The sequence below is a fragment of the Emydura macquarii genome, unplaced genomic scaffold (genome assembly GCF_026122565.2).
Source record: "Emydura macquarii macquarii isolate MOO-44397 ecotype Brisbane River unplaced genomic scaffold, CSIRO-AGI_Emac_v2 contig_2768, whole genome shotgun sequence".
In the NCBI taxonomy this organism is placed as follows: Eukaryota; Metazoa; Chordata; order Testudines; family Chelidae; genus Emydura; species Emydura macquarii.
In genome coordinates this window covers 13,875,189-13,891,733 of record NW_027132905.1, presented here as the reverse complement: position 1 = coordinate 13,891,733, position 16,545 = coordinate 13,875,189, and the positions used below count along the sequence as shown (strand labels likewise).

The window sequence follows — 16,545 nt, the reverse complement described above, 5'->3', positions numbered from 1 at the left end:
TTGTATCTACCATCCCTTCAACTACCTGTGCATATGCAGGTCAATGTTTCACTGAAACTTTAGTACGTAGTCTTCATATAAGAAAGCAACCATTGTATAATAGCAGATTTGGGTACATTTTGCACACCCCTAATTTTACATGTAAACTTATTCCTATTACCCCATCTGCCCCATCAGTTTGTTTGTACATGCACCTTTTGTGTCTTATAATTAAAGTAGGCCCCAATCCTTCAAACACTTCATTGTGCTTAACTTGACACGTGAGTAGTCCACTGACATCAAAGGGATGACTCAGATTTATAAATTAAGCACTCGCTGAACTCTGTAGGGTGGGGACTGCATGTTTATATAGTGCCTAGCACAGTGGGGCTGCAATCCTTGTCTGGGGCCTCTAGGTGTTCCTGTAATAAAATTATAACACTAATAAACAGCAGAAGAAGCTGCACTTTAAGCATGTGAATAACTTGTCAAATTACAAAATGTGTTTGTATAAAAACAACGCTGCATGTTGGCAAAACCTCCTCTTAGATTTAACTTACTGGACATTTTAAAATACCTTATTTTGCAATTCACTCTACCTTGCTGTAGATTTCCTGCAGATTTCATATGCTCTTATGATACACAGCAATTCTTCTAGTGTCTAAGTAGCAGACTAGAGTCTTTCTCCAGGTTTGAAACCATATTGAGAATTGACTACAGGGAAATTAAAAATAGAAAAACTGGAGTGTTTTATGGCCTGATCTTGAGACGTGCTGACCCAGAGCTCCCATTGATGTTAATGGGAATTGTGGGCGCTCAGCACTGCTCTGGATAAGGCTGTTGGTGAACTGGGCTCCTGTTGCTTCATAATAATCCCATGTTGTAATTTGCAAAACATAAACTCTAATTAGTTTAGCTGAAGCAGCTATGTTAAATAGTTAGCAGGCTACCAGTGGCAGCAAAGGACACAAGGGCTTCATAAAAAGTGGAGGCAAACACGGGCAATGCTTTTTGTTTTCTAAAGCTTTTAGCTTATTACGCTTGATATTCTTGGGTAATGTTAATTAAGGTTTAACTTTCATATTACCTCCGAGACTCTGAGTTAAGAGGCTTCTTGCATGTTCTACATGCTGAGGTTGCAAGCCTAGACAAAGTAATTTATGGTTGAGTTTGTACTTTGGCATGAGTATGTTATAAGATTTCTCTGAGACACTTGGATTATTAGAAATAATGCCATCCTAGTTTTCAGATCTTATATGGTTTGTAGTCTACATCAGAACTTTGTTTTTCAAAAAGTGCGTAATAATACAACAGATCATTTAGTTTTCTTAACCTGGTGCATTACCATGCTATGCTGTGAATTTGAATGGATAGAGTCCTGATCTGTGCATGAACTAAGGGTAAAATATACTCCAAAGTCTGTAATTCTCATTAAGCAGACTTCTGTTCTCAAATTTTGTTTGCTTTTCATTTCAAAATGCTTTTCTTGAGTTTTGTTGGCTTTATTTAAAGCTTCACCAGTGTAAAATAAATAAATAAATAAGATGTAAATTATTTTGCCTGGTAATCTGAATACTTACAATAAAATTAGTTGAAAATGTAAAATATTTACAATGTATAACTATTTATTGTTGTTCATTCTCATTGACCAGATTCCTTTGCCAGCACTATTATCAACTCTTCAAGCCTCTCCTTGTCAGCTGTCCCCATTTACCCTGACACCTTACTTTAACATTTCCATTGTTCAAAACACTGGGTCAAGTATTGAGATCTATTCTTTCCTATTTAATTCAATAGGCACATTGCCTAAATAAAGAATATGGACGTCAGGATCTATGTCTGTGTGCACTGTGAGAGTGTGTATGAATGACACAATATTCAATACTGTGTTGTACAATTATTTACGTTGATAAAATTTTTTACTTTTCAAATTGATTCAGCTGATTTTGATTATATATTGCCCTGGATAACTTAATAAATGTTCTCTTATTTTAATGAGTAAACAACACTGAATGTGTTTGCTTTTTCTTAAAATGCCACATTCAGCTAGCCCCAGTGGGATTATTTTACTGTTAGTATTTATATTTCCATTGGGTGCAGAAACCCTAGCAAGATAGTGGTCCAGTTGTATTAGACACCATGTACAGTACCTGTTGTGTTTGGATTAGCTGCTGGGAGACAGGGGTTCTAATCCTAAATTTTTCTGACACTTTAGCAGAGTCTTATCACTTCTCTGTGCTTCTGTTTCCCTTCCTTCCTTGTGTCTGTCTTGTCTTTTACACGGTAAACTCTTCAGGGACTCTCTCTCTCTCATTAGGTGATAGTACAATGCCTAGCACAAGCTCTGTGTGGGCGGACAGGGACTGTCTGCTTGTTCATTGTTTGTACAGCACCTAGCACAGTGCAAACCTGGTCCATGCTGAATGTTCCTAGGTGATACAGCAATGCAAAAAATGATTAATAATAATGAGGCCCTGATCTTGCCTGCAAGCTCTAGACACTATTGTACTATAAATCAGAATAATAAGAAAGAGGACAAGCCATGTGGGGGGGGCAGTGAGCTAATCAAATGTAAAACCTTTATGTATGTATTTCCATTTCTACTGCCTGTGTGTAATTATTACAAATGAATACAATAAGTGCCAGCTGTTTCCCCTCCTCCACTCCTCAGCCTAGCCAATGCTACATTGTGGCTTTCTTATGGGTGATGTGGCAGAGGTGGATCTTGTGCAGAAATGTGAAGGAAAAGAGGGTAGTGACCTTAAGGATCACTTCCATATTCCATGTGTAAGAAGCAGCATTAAAGATGGAGCAGAGAGATTTGCATAAATTGAAAAGTAGGTGAATAAAGCTGACATCGTAGGCACATGGGAAAAGGGGGGATACTGTGGTAAGAGATGAGGGAGGGGCAGAGCTATGAAGGCCCTTGAAGGTGAAGAAAATAATCTTGAAGCAGTGAAACAAGGAGAGCCACTGAGGCAATCACAGAGAGAGTGATGTGATGACAGTGACAGCCAGGAAAGGGGATCGCAGCAGTCGTGTGCGGTATGTGGGTGTCACAGAGGCTGAAAAGGAAGAGTGCATAACAAAGCCATGAGATGAGAAGGGTCTGGACAAGAATTTTGGCTGTCTGGACAGAAAGTAGAGGACAGATATAAAATGTATTATGGCAGAAGAAGCAGGAACAGGGGGACACTGCCTAAGCCTGCAGCACAACAGGGAAGAGAGCAGACCTGAAAATGACTCCCGGCTTACAACACTTAGGGGCCGGAGGAGAGGGGGTGTCTGCAGAGCCCCAGGCGGGGCTAGTGGAAGAGGGCCTGAGACATGCAAAGGGGCAGCCATTGGGATCTGGTGAACCTTTGCCTGGAGCAAAACAGGCTCGTGCTGCCTGGGGGCGATGGACCAGCCGCTGCTGTGGGTCCCGGCCCAGAAAGGTACCAGTTCTAGGGACACCGGCACCCGAATCCCCGTCCTCAAGACAAAGGGGGCGTGGCCTGAAGGCAGGGGGCGGAGCCGGGCCCCAGCATACCGAGCTATAAATGGCTGTTAAGGGGCGTGCCACCCTCCCAGGAGGTTGCAGCCCCTCCTTTTCCCTGCCCTGCAAGTTGGGGAAGTTCGCAGCGGGGGCAGCAGCTCGCCGCCGGGGCGGGCGCGGCATGGGGGTCACGGTGGACGTGCGCCAAGTGTACCGCTACCCCTTCGAGCAGGTGGTGGCCAGCTACCTCCACAAGGTAACGGGAGAGGCGCCTCTTCCGGCTGGGCTCGAACCCGCGGCCCAGCCATAGTTCGCCACTTCCGAACCGGCTCGGCCCGGGCCGGGACCGGCTCGCCTGCGCCTTCTGGCTGGGCTCTTCCCTAGGCTGCAGCGCAGCGCCGCGCTCTGGCCCTCTGCCGGCTGCAGCGTGTCCGCTCTGCACGGGCTGTCGGGACTTCCTTGCCGCGCTGGCAGTCCGCCCATTGCTCCCTTTGGGACCGGCTGACGGAGGGTGGGTCAGCGGAGTGTAGCCACCCAAGCGGCCATTTATGCCCCATGTGCTGGGCCCTCTGGTTCATTTCTTCTGCCCCTCCCCTGTTTTGCAGGGCCCTAGCTTTTGAACGCTATAAGTGCCTGGATTCCTGTTTTGGGGGGGCTCTGACTGATCTGAGGGGCATGAATGTCCAGACCCCACTGGGTCTCTTAGGGATATTTCATTGGGGCAGGCGGGCGGGCTGGTTTTCCTCCCGATGAGCTAATAGCGGCTGTGTTGGACTTGAGGTTTCACTCTGTGAAACAGCCCTGAGTCCCAGACAGTTTGTTCTGCGTTGAAAAGTCCTCGTCCATCAGAACTAGTTCCCAATCTACTTTCCATCGCAGATGTTTGTATTTGCTCTTTTCTTCTTGTAGGTCTCTGGTGCAAATCATTTTCTCTGTCTTCAGTTAAAGTTAAGTCTGTGTGTAGGACCTGAGTTTCACTAGTAAAAGTTTTTCTTTTAAAAAGTGAGTTTACAATAAGAGGTAGGCAGCTATTACCAGGGTACAGTTATGGGCCTCTTAAAGTTATGTAACCAAATGAGCTGCCAGTGCTGAATGCCCTTACCATCACAACAATAAACAGCATGCTGGTTCTTGAACACACTGTTTTCCCCTAATTGGTTTTAAGGAGGCGGGGCAATTTTTAAAGGAACACTGCCACTGCTAAATGTACTCAACTTAAAAAAATAAATTTTAAATAGTGTCCGGTACTACAACATCTCTGGAGTTCCTCTGCCAATTCTTGTGGCTATATACTCTTAGATATTGAAGATATAGAAAATGTTTCTCTCCTGTCTTGTTGTGTGAAAGCAAAACACCTTGACTGGTCAGGTAAACTGTGAAACCGACTAGAGACAAAGTGCCATCAAATGCCCAAAGTAAACATGGGGGGGAAGGGAAGGAGAAATATTTGTTCTCTGATCTCTTTGTCGTATAATCTTTGTTATTACATATCCTAATAATGGATAAAAATATTCAGACAAAAGTGTGACTTGTAAATTGACATTGTCCGGTCATCTAGTTCATTTGAGGCCAGGTGGTCACTTGCACTTGTTTGACTCAGTGTTCTGGTGTTTATTTTGGACTGTGCAGCCTTGTAAATGGAAAAGTGGAGAGCAACCCTTAGGCAGAAAAAACTGTTAGTTGTGAGAGCTGAGTATTCAGTAATTCTGTCTCAGTATAATTATTTGTTTCTCACTTGGATGAAAGCAGGCTTTTATGCAGACCTGTGATGTTGATTTGTTGTGCAGTCTGTCATTTCGTGAGCAGTCGTCTTTCCAGTATCGCTTTGCCTCTCTTTCACTTAGTAGTTTCCTTGTGACTATAACCACATGTCTAATCTACACTGGATGCTTTAGACAGTGCAGGTTGGTACCTGATAAGTAATCAAGTAGGTGCAAAAGGGAAGAATTGGAAAAAATTTCCATTCAGCTAGAAAAAAACACTTTCAGGTCTATAATTATGCTAAATTGTGATGTGTTTTGAATCATACTTTTCTGTGCATCTGTGAAAGACTCAAGTCTCCATATAAACATCTGTGGAGTAGTAACCAACCAGCCAACCAACTCCATTTACTTTATAACATAGGGTGCAGTCCTGGAAGTGGATCCCCATGGGCAATCCCGCTGCACTGGGCCAGAATGAAGTCAGAGGAATTCTATGTGAGCACAGGGTTCTGTTGGTGGAATGCATTTGCAGGATTGGGGTCTTAGAGATCTGTGTTCTTCAAGGGATGCTGTTGAATTGAATGGGCCCAGGCTTTAAAGAAAATCCAAAACCAAAAATAAGTAGAAATATTTCCATGCTTATGATATGACTAAGTAATAGTGAAATCGCTTTCTTTGGCTTTAAACGTCCTAGAGAAGCTGTAACCCAAGTGTTGTAGTTAGAATCTTTTACATTGGAGACGTGAAACTGAATACTTTTTCTCCATTGTCCAAAATGAAAGTAGTGCAAAAATTAAATATATTACTATGGGAAATAGATTTATAAAAGTGAAATAATTTTAAGTAATCAAAGGTGTTGTTCAGATCCAGGTAAATGATGTCTCCTTGTTGGAGCTGATCTTGGCCATATTGCATCCTAGCAGATTTCCCTTCTGGACATTACACTCTTATACACAGGTTCCTGACAGTTATGGCATCCAAATTCTTCTTTTGCTTGTTATTGTCCTTTGAATAAAAGAACTTGGGACTGAATTGTAATCTTTGTAATATGCTGATCCTGGTTTCATTGCCCTCGATCAGTGATTCTTTTCTTATAAGCACAAAGGGGAAAAAACAGATCAGTGCCTACAATATTTGTTTTTCCAATATATGCATTAAACGTTAACATGACATTGACAATAGAGATAAGCACCTGTGCAGCAGAGGGCAACTCCATGACTCCAGTAACAAAGAACACTTTTGTTTCTTCAGAACATCTTATAAAACAATGAAAACAAACATTGACTCTGGGCCAAACTCATCCTAGATGCAATGTCACTGAAGTCATTTGGGATACACCAAGGAAGAACTTGCCCACTGTTTCTTTTTGGAGGCAATAATTTATCTCTGTTTTGTCCTGGCTAATAAGCAATAATCTGTCTGTTCCTACAGAGGTTTTCTTTACAACACTGTACCGGTGCATTGGTTGGAACCAAATCTCACAGTCTAACAAGTAGAGTGGAGGAGGTTCTGCAAATTGCTTTTCTAAAATGTGAAGTCTCACTAAAGCCAAGTATGGGCTCAGACATTTTGGTCTGAATTGGCTGAAACAATAACTTGCACATCCCTTGGGGTTCATCAGAACAGAGCAGCTGCAGTCTCCTCAAGAAAAAAAATCAGCCCAGAGAAGAAACAAAGTGTGCGTGCGTGCGTGTGCGCGCGCGCGCGCACGCGTGCACTTAAGAAAGCAAAATCTCAGCATTAACGACTGTGGTCTGGGTAATGCTGTGAAAACTAACAAACTGCACTGAACACAACCTAAAGTCTGTGGCTCCAATCCTGTAACTGACTGAGCATGTGCAGCCTTCTGTGGCCTGTGAAGCCCTGTCAGAGCTAATAGGGTTATATGCTGGCGTAACTGTCAGTCCACGCACAGTCGACTGCACAAAAGGGAGGGACCAAAATCACTTTGTTATCTGAACCAACAGCGGGATGAGCTGCTGCTTTAAATAAAGATGTCCTTGCTAAAGCTGCAGGTGTCCTGTGCCCTTGGGAGCAGAGGATGTCTGCTTCTAGGCTGGCTTTTTGTTTCTCTTAAGGGTTCTGCCACCTCTTTAAAAACCTTATAACCTTAGAGATGAGTGTTATTACTCTCCTTTCAAGAAATAATGTGGTTCCTTTTTGTTTTAAAGCTCATGGATGAAATCCTGGCCCTACTGAAGTCAGTGGGACTTTGACCATTGACTTAATGGGGTCAGGATTTCATCCTGTGTAGTTCAACAAGGAATCATTGAATGGATATGTGAATAAGGGCCTATAAAAGACATGGTCATTTTTGTGTTTTTAGGGACCATATGTTCCATCTTCCAAAGTGTTATGGCTCAGTGCAACGGTAATATGCTGTACTCTGAAAACTAAAAATGGTCTGTATGGGGTATGCAAAACTTTTAAATATTATTCTACAGTCTATTTCTCATAAACCTCAGTGTCAGAACATTGAACAGCAAGTGCAGACAAAAGTGCACAGTCTGCAGTCTGTCTTTCCTCTTCTCTTCTATTAATCTTCCACAGCTATTCCTTTCTTAACACACTCACAAACAAAAAACCACCCAGGACATACACATCACCCTCTGCAAAGTTGGAAAAGTTAATTGTCCCAGTTCCAGTTGATCTATAGGGCTAGCAAGCTCAAATAGACATACTTAATAAATCTGCATTTTAGGATGATGCACAACAGTTAACTAATCAAAATGGGATGTGCTTTGCAGTATATACAAGCATTCACTATAAATGTAGAAAAAAGGGACAATGAACCAGAGGGTCATTTTGTTTAGTTGATCTTCATGGATGTGTGATAAGTAGGGGTCAGAAAAGAGGCATTAGTAGCATTATTTCTTGTTAAGGATTTGAGTCAAAGACGCATTACAAATAGAAATAATATTCTACAGTATACTACTGCGTGACTTCAGAGGAAAGCCAATTGGAGGTAAAAAATGAGCCTAATTATGTCAGCCAGAGGCATAGAGCAGAAAGGTTAAGATAATCATCTTTTAAATGTGACAGTGCAGTGCATTCCTTATTTTAATAGGAAGTTGATCCTGTGAAAGAAAGAGCTTGAATTAGAGTTGGATTCATAAATCCCATAGTTAAAGTGGGATTGTTTCTTCTTTTCTTTTTTCCTCCTCCTCCCCCTTTTACACTTTGCAAATAAAAACATTTTACTGCTCTGGTGTTTTTGTGTTGCCTTTAAAATAGGGTGACAAAGTGAAACTGAACTTACTTACAAAACTATTACAGTTGGGATTTTTCAAAAGGGCTTTGGTGCCTTAGACACCTAACTCTCATTGGCTTTTAATTACTGGAGGGAGCTTGACTCCCATAATCCCTTTTTGAAAACTGTAGTCTGTGTTGCTTGGGTTTTAAGAATTCATGGACTGTAGTTCATGTATAAACACTTGAATATAGTATTTCTGGTTGATCATACAATGACCTTTAACCTACCTGAAGAGTCAAATTTTTTTCTCTCCATTCTTGTATACCTCAATAATGCAAGACAGTAGTTCTATGTGACCAAAAACCTGGTTCACAAAAGCAAAATTCAAGCCTGCTTCTTCAAAACACTTACTCAATTTGCAGGAGTGGGTCATGATCATCAGGTGAAATCACTCTAAGATCCAGTGACCAGAGAGAAATGTATGATAACCTTTTCCCTCTGCAGACATTAATATATATTGTCCTTGCATGTGAATTAAATAGCATGGCACACAGTATTTTACCTCTGCAAGATGATCCCAAAGACCCGGGTCCAAACTTTGGAATTGGAGCAAAGCCTAGAAGCACATGGAATGAAACGGGAGTTTAGTCTTATGCTTTAGGTGCGTAGCTGTCTGCTGTGCTGTAGGGCAGCAGTAGCATGCACAGTATACCGCTTCCTTCCTGTGAAGAAGTGAAACTATGTACAAATCTACTGACATGCTTACTCCTCTCTATATATTGTTCTGTGGATAGCTACTGTGAAGGCATGAGTGATGTACATGGATTCTGCTACCTGGCTATTCAGCGTAGTGCAAATGCTGTGTTACTTAGATTGTAAGATTTTAGGGACAGGGTCTATCTTTGTTCCATGTTAGTGCAGTGCTTACCACATTGGTCGCTGGGGCTCCTAGGTGCTATGGTGATACAGTTACTAACTATAATAATTTCCATTGCTTTGAGAGCTTGGCTGGTCACAGATGCCAACTCAGGAGCTGCCCCATAAGCCGTAAAGCAAAGATTTAGTTCAAGTGTGACAAATTGTGTGTTTAAAATAAACATATCCATATGTGAAAAGGCTTATGTAGTTACTGATTATCACAGATTACTTGCTGTGCCAGTGGTTTGCTAGACCCTTTGAAAAAGGGCTATATAAAAATAAATGTATTCCCAAAAACATTTGTGCAGCCTGAAAAGGTTGAGCTGATTTGGCAATGTCAGTGTTTCATTTCTCTGGGATAAAAAAGGAGAATCAGTCAGAATATTTATTTTTTATTTTTTCCAGCCTTTGATGTTGCCATTTTGATTTATTTGAGCTCCATTTGATCTTGCATGTAAAATCAACTCTTCCTTGCTTTGAAATACTTTATTTTTGTATATACCATTTCATGTAACTTGCATGGATTTCTCTCTGCAGCTAAACACTCTTAGAAGTCTCTTCTCCCCACAAATAACTCCCAGTAAGCAGCATTATAGTTAGAATATACCTCTTTAATTCCATAACTTATTTTTATGCACTTTATTCAGTTTACTTCGTTATTTAGGATCATTATTTTGAATTACTTTGGCTTTAGAGGGACAACAAAATATCTGTTTTTTCTTTTAGTTTCTAAATGGAAGTCCTATTTGAAAAGAATGTACATGATTAATTCTTCTTCTGATTTTATTGTTTTTAGAAATCAGTCACTGGATTTGCAGAAAGACAGCACATAAGGAGATAACAGAATTATGCAATCGTTATACATTGTTGGCATTCTACAAATTGAGACATGAATTAATCGTTTTCAATAAATAACAAAACAGGATAATTACCCTTCCAACTCAGCATGTGTCCAGTTTATTTATTAAAAATGGTGAAATGAATTTGTAGTTCAAGTGTGAAAGCCAGCACTGCTTAGATAGTATTATATGCTATCATGTCTATGGCTCCAGTTCTACAAACTGGACTCTTAGATCTTCATGGAGCCCCACTGTCACTTAATAAAGAATTGGAGATAAAAATTTCATTTTGAAAAGTTGTTCCCCATCCCTGGTGTGCATTTGACATCTTGTGCAAAGTCAGTTTCACTGTTTCTCCTACCTAATCAGTTTATTTCTTTCGTTATTTCTTTTAGCCTTTCACACAGCAATAGAAGGATACACACTGTTTTAAAATAGAAAAACCTGTCTGTAAAACCATAAAAATTGACAGAGGAACTCTAGGACAATTGTAGAATATAAAACTATTTTACACTCACTTTTAAAAACTGACTAGAATTCAAGTCAATCAGCCAGCAGAACAATTAATCCTTTATTTACCTCTATATAGGAATAGCATTTAGCAATACCGTTCCCCAGTACCCAAACACCCCTCCCCAACAAAAATACTTTGAGGTTTCTATAGCATATTTCGGATGCAGATCTCCATATTTGACAGAAGTGAATAAACTGAGACACAAAAATTCATTGCCTAAGCCAAAGCAAGTGAGAGAAATAGAACCGAGGTCTCTTCTCTCCAGGTCCTTGCTCTAGCCCCTTGATACTGTTTCATCCATTTGCTGCTTCTTATCCTTCTAAATGATTGTTTAAACTAAATCTTAGCAGTCTTCAGCTTTATATATTGAGAATGACTTGAAAGGGTGGGGTGAGGGATACCAGCAGTCCCATTATATTTTTCCCCACCTCATTTTAAGTCCTGAAACCAAGTAGCAATATGTACTGATCATCCTGCCTGCCAAGTTCTCATCTCCTGAAATTCACTTCTGTCTCTTCTGCACCTTCCCATTCTGGCCTCAGTAAAAGTACTATGGTGAGGATGGATTCAGTGCCTTTCTAGAGTTGTCCACCAGATGGCATCAAATCATTTCAAGGTGATACTAGAGATAAAGGAAGCAGTCATGCTTTATAACTGTATGGTTTCAACACAAATTTTTTTTAACTTGGAATTAAAGTTGCTAGACTCTATATCCCACCACCAGAAAACTAAAGCACTAGCAGTCAATTCATTCAATGGTCCATACAATCTACTTGGCAGTGCCTCTTCTCATCTTTAACTATTTCCCTTTCATCACCCATAGCAAACAATCTCCACTAGATAATCCAACCATGTTGATTGTTCATCACCCCCTGGAAACATAATCATGGACCATGCTGTGGTGAGACTTTGCTTTTTCTGGGTGTGTACACGCATGTACGTACATATGTGCCTATATGTTACAGGTGGAGCTGCTAGTGCCACCTTTGTTAAGGTTGCCTGTCACTTTCCATGATATGTGATTTTCAGTTGCTTATTATTTTGTCAAACTTAAAGCATTTTGGCTGAAATTTCCTAAGTTGGGTGTGTGCCCCAGGCTGATTTTTTTTGGGGGGGGGGAGGGAAGGTGCTGGCGGGAGGGGAAATTTTCAGCAAAAGTGCGGCTGTTTCTGAGAACAAGATTAAGGAAAGTACGTTCCCTCCCCCCTCACCCCCCATGTAAAAACCAATCTTACAACCATCTCACTGAGCAGCTGTAGTACCTCCATGCTTTGGCGCAGGGAAATTAAATTTGGTAGAGTCGTGGCCTTTGAGTCAGAAATGTGCCTCTTGCCATGCCTGTGGAAAAACTGCCCATGTTTGGCAAGTCATAGGCCTTTGAAATCTCAGTTTGCACGTGCCTGGCACAGTTTTCTGAAGTTTCTGTCTATACTGAGCATGTTTTCTGAAGTTTCTGTCTATACTGAGCATGTTCCATCTGCGGGATGCAGAGACTTTCCCTACAATTGCTCTTGGCTGCTGCAGGCCACTGGGGCACCATGCATGGGAAATGGAAGTATAGAGACTGTCTCTGCAGTGCGCTCAATGCCCTGCCTGCTGGGTCCAAGCAGGAAGAAGGAGGAAGCAGCCACAGCGGAATGTAGAGGGCTGAGAAATACGTGGATGGCAGAGAAGGAGAGGAGTCAGTGGTGGATGGAGTAGAGGAGGTGGGAGGTATATAGACACAAAAGAGGAAGGGGCAGGAACTAGGGGTCATGAGGAAGGAAAAAAATAATGTGACGAAAGACTGTATCATAATGGATATGCACAAAGGGGGCTGAATTAAGGATGCACAAACCACGTTCATTCTGGCACTTCCTATCTTTTAACTTTGTAGCTTTTGACTTTTCTTGAATTTGTAGCCTTAATATTCTTTTAGTGTTGTGGTGGTTTTTGGAAGTAAAATATGAGTAGAGAGAGCAAGCTGGTCCTGTTCGTTATTTTATAGTATTGAGCAATAGCCTGCAAAAAGCAGATAATGTTTGTTTTTAAGCAGTTGTAGTGACGAGGTGCATAGACCCTACCTGATCACTGGCAAGCAGGAAAGTTGATTCCAGCATAGTTTCTCCTTTCCCTTGCATTCATGCTCCAAAGTGAGAGCCTCAGGTTAATCAGAGCCTCCAAGAGTAAGACTGGAAGCTCCATACTTGCAGTGGTAGGGAGCAATGCCTGGGGGCAGCCACCCCACAAAGTCACTATGGGGCTGAGGAAATAGCTAGACTGAGACTTTTGTTCTCTGCTGCTGTTGTACTTGAAGATCCTCAGGAAATAAAAGCCTCGGGGGGGGGGGGGAAGAACGTGGTTGGCTTAGAAGTCTATTTTGTTGTGACTGCTACGCTTACTGAACCATTCCATCTGCTTATGGGCTCTTAACACCATTTCTTATACGCGACTGTGTAGGAAATGGAGTCTGTTTCTGTTTTAAATACTTGGGTAATAGAGTCTGCTGTTTAGTGAAAGATTTATGTTAAATGGCATTTTTGTTTCACACAATTGGGCCTTACAAAGTTACATTGATAATGTAATTATACAACTAGTTGTGCCGTTTCAAAGCAGCATGTTGCAGAGAAGCCTCTCATTTAACTACAAAATAGGAGTCTACAGACTTACACTTCCTATTTTAAATCCAACTTTTAGTCCCAGAAACAAAATAAAACAAAAAAATTGCAGTGGCACAGCATGGTAGAGCTGATATCCTCATGTGGAATCTTTGTCCCCTTTACTCTAGAATCATGGTTTTTTAAAATCAGGATGCTGTAACACCTGCTACTGGTAATCACTGTATTACCTTAACTCATTTAGTCTTAAGATATCATTTTCCAACTTCCCATCACTCTTCATATTTTTGTCTAATGCTAATCTTTATCTGGTGTTCAGTATTTTCTTAGTACTAATCTGGGATTTGTATTAACGTTTAGACTCCAGTTACTTTCAAGTGTTGTTGGATTGCAGTGATTTATTTGCTTTATGTTTTAGATTTCAGCATCCATTCATGTGAATGCTGCTTGCTTTTAGAGATGAGTAATACAGTTCTTTTAGCCTCTTCAAGATCTCTGCTAACAGGGAGTCCAAAATGGCTTACTCATCCTTCACCTCAACAGTCCTGTTTCTCTACAAAAACATTCCTTATTAGGTAGGGCATCCTACAGAGTCCATGTACTTCAGACAGTTGATATGATTTCTACATAATTCTTGCGTACATTCTCTTGGGGAGTTAGGGCTAGAATCTCATTCCTTCAACTCTGAAAACGACTCTACTACTTTAGCTAAAGGAGATTTTTTTGTTTAGCAGCCACAGCCAGAAGTGGTAGCTCCTTTAGCCTTTCTTCATGCCAACCACTAGAGCAGAATTATGTGAACACGCCCCCGCCCTCCAGTACAGTACAGTGTGAAGTGATTTCTTTTCTAGAAGAAATCATAAAGATGTTGCAGGACAGATAAAGCTCACATATAGTAATTTGCATTCCAGATGCCACTATTAACCAGATTTCCTGCACCTTGCCGCATAGCTTTGGGATATGGATTGTATTTAAGCCCTGCTGCTGAGCATGTTTACAATTCTCATAGAGTATTCCCTAGAGCCCCCCTCTCTTCCTCCCGCATGGTAGCTGCTGGAGCTTAGGGATTCTGCCCCACGAGTTTGAAAATATTTCCCAGCTCTGGCTGAAATTAAGCCTTGCCCAGTAGCATTTACAGTTGCTGTACTGCAAGAAACATAGGGTCCAAATTATTACTGATGTAGCTCCTCATTTGGCTCATGGAGTTGTAGCACTTCTGCAAGCTATGGTTCACTAGAACAGTATGATACAATCTTCTTCTCTTTCTGTTTTGAGGGTGTTCTGTATGCTAGATCAGGCTTGAAAGTCTCTATTTAATGTGAGTTTTCTGTGGTGGTACTGCAGGTTTGTTTTTGGAAGGCTAAGCAAACCTCACCACACAGTAAATAAAATGTAAATGTTAAAAATATTTTTAATTCCTCCTCTTAGCAAACTTTTTAGCTGATCTAAATGGACACTACAAACTCTTGTCATAAGCCTGTTCTTTTTATCCATTGAGAGCCCATGAAAATGCTTATTGATTTCACAAGTGAGTGTTAGCAATTTTCCCTTACCCAAGTGACAAATATAGTGATGTTTACCCTGTACATTTTTACCTAGTATCCTAGTCCCATGGAGAAACACGTCACAGCTGTAAAAACCATGGAAGAGAAAACAGGTAAGCTACATACTTTTCTGTTTGCTTACTGTGCTGATTAAATTCTACTTATTAATGTTGTCGTCATTATTATTTGTGTTTCAGTAATGCCCTGGTCCTGGACCAGGACCCCATTGTGCCAGGTGCTGTATAAACACAGAAGAAAAAGACAGCCTCTGCCCCAAAGAGCTTACAGTTTACTTACACGCTCTTTTTAGATTGTGAACTAATTCAGGGATTGTTAGAAGCATGACTTGCCTATTCTTCTTGTGCTACTTTCTTTCAGTGTATAAATCTTTTCCATTTCTTTAATGACTCCCATCTGCTGCTCTCTAAGGCCCAGTGAATTTCTCCATTGACTCCAGTGGGCTTTCAGTCAAATCCTAAGTGCTCTACAGGCATTTGATTACTTCAGTTTCACAATCTCTGTGTGTGAGAGGGAGGCATGATTGTTTCCACGTTAAAGATGGGGAAACAGAGCCACAGTGATTTGCCCAAAGTCGTATAATAAGACATTTGCAGAGTCAGAAATTGAAACCAGATTCCCTGATTCCCAACCCAGTTGTTTTAACCCCTGGAGCGTCTAAAATAGTGTAAAGCATTCAGATTTATCCAATTGCCAAGCATTCATGACACTGTATGGAAAAGGAATACTTGCTCAGGGGGCAGGATTTTGGTCAGACCAATGCCTCTGCTGCTGCTAATGAGTAGATAGTGGGTTTTTTAAAATGTCTTTGTATTTGTAATTTAAAAGAGATTTGCAGGTAGGCACACTTGAAAATTGCCAGTTAAGCACACTGGCTGATATATAGTGTATGTACACTTAGGGAATGTTGTTTTAAAATATGGGGGAATAAACATACATACAAAAAGAGTACTTTTGAGTTGAAACAGCCATCTATGTTTCTGCTCTGGGAAATGTACTCAAGTTCTCATTTTTGATGAGAGGCCAGTACCTTCTGTACTTATGAGCAACCTGGGCCATGAGTGCGCCATCTAATGGTAAGAGAGACATCTTCTGACTCATAGATTAGTATGACATGCTGAGGAAGAGATGCCAAAGAGATCCAAACAAAAGGAAGCACATTCATTTTTACACAATTGTCAGTCAAATGGAAATATCATCACGTAGGGTTAAACACTGTGCTGACATTGAGAGGAAGGATGGTCCAGTGGTGAGAGTGGCGAGCCTGGTGTCTGGGAAATGTGTGGTCAGTTCCCTGCTCTACCACAGGCTTCCTGCGTGTCCTTCGGCAAATCACTTAGTTTTTCTGTGCCTCAATTCCGCATCTGTAAAATGGCCATGTAAGTACCTAAGATAGATAGATAGATAGATATTCATGGTGGGTCTTAATTCCAGTGTTCTGCTTCGTCTGCCTAAGTGTGGTATCAATGAGTTTCCCCTGCAGGTAGAGAGAGTAGAACATTTGTACTGATGTCAGCTGAATGTATTTGAGGGCAGAATCTTACCCATATGCACGAAACAGCCCTTTTCTTGGGCACTACTGATTTATTTTGCCATGTAAACATTTAATATTTACCCAGTGTATGATCAGAGCCCTGAGAAACAAACAGGGAAGTTTTCTTTTCACAAACACCGATCCCACCAAATAAACTTTTTGGGAAGACATTCTTTTATCACTAAGAACTCTCTTTAAACTGGGCTGTCTGCCAGTTGGCTTCTCATT

At 41.0% G+C, this 16,545-nt stretch overlaps 1 protein-coding gene across 3 annotated transcripts in view; it reads left to right on the top strand.

Annotated features, from left to right (window-relative positions):
- The first annotated feature begins 3,262 nt into the window (after window positions 1–3,262).
- The window catches only part of PRELID2 (PRELI domain containing 2), a 46,101-nt gene continuing 32,818 nt past the window's right edge, over window positions 3,263–16,545 (top strand). For all 3 annotated transcript variants that reach the window (XM_067567087.1, XM_067567086.1, XM_067567088.1), the window contains exons 1-2: window positions 3,263–3,713; window positions 14,821–14,878. In XM_067567087.1, the coding sequence (XP_067423188.1) occupies window positions 3,522–3,713; window positions 14,821–14,878 (250 nt within the window). In that variant the 5' untranslated portion in view covers window positions 3,263–3,521. The remainder of the gene's footprint in view (window positions 3,714–14,820; window positions 14,879–16,545) is intronic.